Source organism: Pholis gunnellus (genome assembly GCF_910591455.1).
Source record: "Pholis gunnellus genome assembly, chromosome: 24".
NCBI classification, from domain to species: Eukaryota; Metazoa; Chordata; class Actinopteri; order Perciformes; family Pholidae; genus Pholis; species Pholis gunnellus.
Genome location: NC_136551.1, coordinates 547,501 through 553,357, shown reverse-complemented (window position 1 = coordinate 553,357; position 5,857 = coordinate 547,501). Strand labels below are relative to the sequence as shown.

General features: G+C 42.4%; 1 protein-coding gene across 1 annotated transcript; it reads right to left on the bottom strand.

Annotated features, from left to right (window-relative positions):
* Positions 1 to 2,993: 2,993 nt before the first annotated feature.
* Positions 2,994 to 4,882, bottom strand: gbx2 (gastrulation brain homeobox 2; the record flags this gene model as incomplete). Its single annotated transcript, XM_079185468.1, has 2 exons — positions 2,994 to 3,517; positions 4,420 to 4,882. The coding sequence occupies 2 exons, from the start codon at positions 4,880 to 4,882 to the stop codon at positions 2,994 to 2,996; spliced, it is 987 nt and encodes a 328-aa protein (XP_079041594.1).
* Positions 4,883 to 5,857: the final 975 nt, after the last annotated feature.

Genomic DNA, 5,857 nt, shown 5'->3' with positions numbered 1-5,857 from the left:
GTTATGAGGTACTAACTCATTGTTATGAGGTATTAACTCATTATTATGAGATATTAACTCATTGTTATGAGGTACTAACTCATTGTTATGAGGTATTAGCTCATTATTATGAGACACTGATGATTATTAAATGGCTTCATAAATCTGGCTCGTTATGTTTTCTCGTGGCGGATGTTTCGACCTTTATGCTAATGAGGAAACCGCTCACCACCTCACCTGTACATAGACGTCAAACAAAGAATAAAAACACCTCCGTATGGTCATTGTTTGGTTTGTTGTGTTACCTCTAAATCTTTCCCCCTTAAGCCCCGCCCCTCAGGGCCGTCCTCCACATTATTTATAAACTCCTCAAATCTTCTCTGTTGTATATTTTCCTCTGAAGTCCATCCAGGTTTTATTCAAATGATTTATCCTCCTGACACGTTATTGATCCTGTTAATCTAATTATTATTATTATTATTATTGTTATTTTTGTTGGCTGTACAGTAACGTAACATGAATACAGAGTCTTCTACTGTAATGTGTCTCTTTTCAATAAAGACGAGAAAAATGCTTCTTAATATAAAAAGACTTTCTCTTTGTGTGCGTTTGTGTCTGAAAGTTTAACTTAAATTAGTTTTAATATAATAAGAAAAAGGAGAATTTAGTTGTTAAATCATTTCATTATAATAAAATATTTATCTGTTGTGATATTTGTACGATTAAACAATCAAATATATATATTTAGGAATTACTTTTGAAGTTTCCGCCGTGTGTGTGTGTGTGTGTGTGTGTGTGTGTGTGTGTGTGTGTGTGTGGCAGCAGCTGCTTCAGTCAACAGGAAGTAGAAGCGTTTTCATTCACAAACTTTTTGTTTGTTTTCTTTTCTGGAGCTTTGAACTGAAACTTTATCTTCATGGAGACAAAACGAGACGAACTCAAAGTTCACTTCCTGCAAAAAGAGTTTTGTTCCAATAAACGAGAAAAATCAAGAAATGATTTCTGAAGCGAGATTTGAATGAGAGAATATCCTTCAGTAATATACAGAAGAAAGATTTAGGTGAAGAGGAGGAGGAGGAGGAGGAGGAGGATCCCTCAGGTCTCATCTATCAGTGACGTCTCAGTTTGATCACAATCTTTAAATCCATTAAAGTCTTTTTTCTCATTTTATTCTCGTGTGAAAGGGATTCTGGGAAACGTAGTTCACATGTGAGAAGGTCAGATATCAGTGATGACGTCATAATAAACTCCTTCACAGAGTTCACGAGACAAACGCAGCATTTAACCCGCAACGCTATTCAGAGTCAATAAAAAGAGATTTTATTTCTGATATTTTCTGCTGAATCTTCTCAAACATTTGATTCACTGAACGTTTGAAGCACAAAGAGCTGAACTCTGAAAGTTCTTCATTTAAAACCAAATCATTTACATTTCTAAAGCAAAAAACAGATTTTCTGCTTTTATTTTGTTGAAAACATTTTCTTCTTCTGTTCTATTTTTATTTTGTGTTTATTAAATTCATTGTTTGACGTTAAACATCAGAAGAGTGTGAAGGAATATTATATTTAAACTTCTTCTGATCAAACTCACTCATCGCTGATTTAAACACAATATTCATTTAATGGCAACAGAACGCGACACGGAACCGGCCGTTAAACGAGACTTTAATCCGTTTAAATGTCTTTAACGATTTAACGTAACTTTTAACGGTCGTTTTTACCGGTTAATCCAAGTACCGGACCCGGACCCAGACCCGGACCCGGACGCGGACCCGGACCCAGAGGACGAGAGGCGAGTTTAACACGTTGTTTTGAGGATTATTGAACCGATTCAAGTTTAACTTCATCAGGATGAACGTGACAGACTGACAGGTATATATATATATACTTTATGATTCATAATTCATAATCAGGATTGATAGTAATTATTAATCCGCTTTGTTGACTTTTACTTTAATTCAAAGAGAAAAACCTGATAAAATGTTCTATTAATTAAATGTATTTTTGTCATTAATTAAAATGTTCTGGTTTATTTGTGAACTAAAATGTTTAAAATATATTTAATAAATTAACATGTTTCAAAGATATAATTTAAAGGTTTTTAGGTGAATTAAATCTCCAGAGCGCGCACGCGGCCTCCCGGAGAACGTTAATATTACTCAATGTGCAGCCCCGTGAGCGCGCTTTTTGGTACCCCCACCGTGACCTCTGACGTCACAAAAACGGGCTGTAAACGGTGACCTTTGACCTTCAGGCTGAAGAAGAAAATAAACTTCATCTTTATATTAAATAAATCAGTTTATGAAATAAAGTAAAATAAATTAAAGACTCGAATTATTTTGGCCTTGAAATCATCCGGCCTTCAAAATAAAATGATGTGATTTAATAACGGCACAATAACAGATTAAACATAATGCTCATATTTCAGTGTGACGTCATGAATCACAACTTCTGGTTTCACACTTTGTATTTATTGTTCATACTTCAGAACGTTCATTACATTTGATATAAATAAATTAGCAGCGTCATTTTGTCCCCAAAACAAAAACATAAATCAGATGAAATGTTTGATCATCAATGTCTGTGGTGACGTCACACCGGTTGGTCCCGCGGGTCTATTTACATGTGGGGGGGGGGGGGGGGTCTGCAGAGTCACGTGATGTTTGTTTTTATTTCCTGTAAAGAAGAAAAATGTGACAAAACAAACTAAAATATGTTTAATATTAATATTTAATGTGAGTAAAATCAGACATGACGTCAGTCTGATGAGATGAATTATTGTAATAATTAAACTAAATAATTTTAACATTTCATCTGCACGTTTCTCGTGACGTCACGTGGTTGTATTCAAACCGGATGTCTTTTTTAAATCACATTTAGTCTCAAATAAAATCCAGAAGCTCAGATCTTCAGTTCCAAACCCGGAACCGGGTCTCATGAAACCCGAACCCGCACGTGCTCAGTCCTCTTCTTCTTCTACGGTCGGGCCTGCGCTCAGTCCTCCTCCTTCTTCTTCTACGGTCGGGCCTGCTCCATCTGCTGGTGCTGACTCCTTATTGCGAAGCGGCTCACGTGCACCGGGATCGGGACCACGATCTTAGGGTTCCGGGACGGCTCCCCGGACTTGTTGTTCACGTTCCCGGCCTTGACCCGTTTCCACTTGGCGCGCCGGTTCTGGAACCAGATCTTCACCTGCACCTCGCTGAGCTTGAGCGCATGCGCGATCTGCGAGCGCTCGGTGAGCGACAGGTACTTCTTGCAGTGGAACTCCTTCTCGAGCTCCAGCAGCTGCTCGCTGGTGAACGCGGTGCGCCGCCGCCGGTTCTTCCCGCCGCCGCTACCGGAGCCTCCGCCGCTACCGGAGGAGCCGTGCACGTGCGGGCCGTCGTCCAGCCCGCCCCCGCCGCCGCCGTCCCCGTCCTCCTTGTGGCACGTGAGGTTGTCGTCGGAGCTGTAGTCCAGGTCGCTGTCCATCGAGAAGCTCTCGTCCTTCCGGCCGCTCTCCTCCTCCTTCGAGTCTTCTTTACTGTGAGATCTGACTGTAACGAGAGCATCTTCATCATCATCATCACCCTCATCTTCATCAATAAGAACTTCATCACAACACAGTCATTAAAGAACAAAAACACAAACGTGTTTAAATATGAAATAAATCAACTTTACTGAAGGTTTAATTATTAGAAGTTCAATATTTAAATGACCTTAAACTGAAGCTGACTCTGTGTGTGTGTGTGTGTGTGTGTGTGGGGGGGGGGGGGGGGGGGGGGGTCGTGTCAATATCCATCATCGGATCACCGCGGAGAGCACGCGCTCTGTGGGGATTTCTTCTTCTTTATTTGTCACGCGTAATTACGCACGGAGCGTCTCCGCGCGGCCCGTTTCCCGCCGCTCACACCGTGTCCGTCCGCGCGTGAAACGTTCAACATTTAAAACACTAATAATATGAAATTAAATCTGTTTAATATCAGGAACCAATAAACTCATCGAACCGGAAATCAGCTGTTTGTTTTAGTAAATAAACTAAATATTAGAGATTAATTATCCAAATGAACATTTCAGGACTTAAATAATTAAAACGAGATTTATATTTATTTATTTATTTATGACCGTGATTATAAATAAACTTTAAAATAAATAACTATAACTTTAAATAACTGAAATTACTTTTAAGTAATTAAAATGTTTAAATTTAAAAGTGTGAAAACTGAAATAAATGATTTTGACTTTATTTCATATTTTAAAAGGAAACAATAATTAGATTCTCGTGTTTAAATGATTCTTCATGATTTATTAGGTTTATTTTAATGCTTTTCTTCTTCGGCATGAATTTAAAAACATAAAACAAATGTTCCAAATGAAGCTTCAGTTATTTATTATTGTATTTTAAGACCGGATATGAAGCGTTGTAGAGTCCCGCTGTAGACCCGGTCCCGGAGCTCACCTGTGGACGTGTCCGTGTCGTGGAACGCCTGCAGCGCCGCGGACTCCTTCGCGTGCGTCAGGAAGCTCTTCCCGTCCTCCGCGTCCTGCGTCTTCTCGAAGACCGCGTGCAGCGCGTGCGAGCCGAACTTGCGGGCCGCCTCGTGGTGCTGCTGGGACGGGGAGAATCCTCCGGGCAGCGACGCCATCAGCGTGGAGGTGAGCGCCATGCCCTGCGCGAGACCGGAGCAGAAGCCGCCCTGCAGGTGCGGGTGGTGTCCGGCGGGGAGAGCCGGGGGCGGCGGCGGAGGCGGCGGCTGCAGCACCACCGACCGGTACGGCATGAACATCGGGTACCCGGTGTAGACGAAGTGTCCCGGGCTGGGCTGCGGGGGCCCCCCGATCAGAGAGTCGATGCTGAAGGCGGTGGTGCTTCCGAGTGGCCGCTGCATCACCATGAAGGACGGAGCGAACGCCGCGCTCATAAGAACCGGAGGAGGATGCGCTGCGGGCGGCTGTGGGGGGACCGTAGAGGGACCGTAAAAGGACCACGGAGGGGCCGCAGAGGGACCGTAGAGTCCCGGTGGAGCCGCGGCTGTCACCGGCTCTGTGAGCGGGTTTAGAGCAGCGATAATCCGACTAGAAGCGAGAGATCCATCGGAGAGAAACACAATCCGGCTTTAACTTCACACATTCCGCTGAGGCTCCTCTTCACCGGGACCGGGACCGGTGTCTTCTCTCTCGCGCTGAGACTCTGAGAGTGTGTGTGTGTGTGTGTGTGTGTGTGTGAGAGAGAGAGAGAGTGAGTGTGTGTTTCCTGCCCTGCGCGTCCAGAGATGTTTGGGATTTAAATTGCGCTCCCCTCCGTTTAATTGCGCTGCTTTCTCCGCGCAGGCTCCGCCCCCCGGCCGCGCTCCGGCCCCTGATTGGCTGACCGGGATGATGTGACAAACTCGCCTTTTGGTCTCCTGGATGATCGCCAATTACACAAATTGGGACCACAGGCCATTTAAAAACGAGGAAACACATCATCATAAATAATCAGCTGTATATATTCAGTAAATAGTGTGTGTGCGTGTGTGTGTGTGTCTGTGTGTGTGTGTGTGTGTGTGTGTGTGTGTGAGAAACATCTTTTGTCTGAACTAAAACTAAAAAAAATACCTTTTATTGTGAAAATCAACTTCAGGAATCAAGTTTCTGAGTTTCAAAATAAAACAAGATAAATTCAAAGAATGGAACTTTATGTTAATGTCGTTTTAATAAAACATATTTCATGATCATTTGAATAACTTCTGCTCTCGTGGTGAGTTTAAACGTCCTGAATTAAATTGAATTTTGATCCGAAGAACAAATATTTAATGTAAAGTTAATAAATGTTTGAAACGTCTGAGTCTGCTTTGATTTGTCATAAATACATAAATACACTCAGCAGTACACACACGATGTAAAAGTACCTTTTG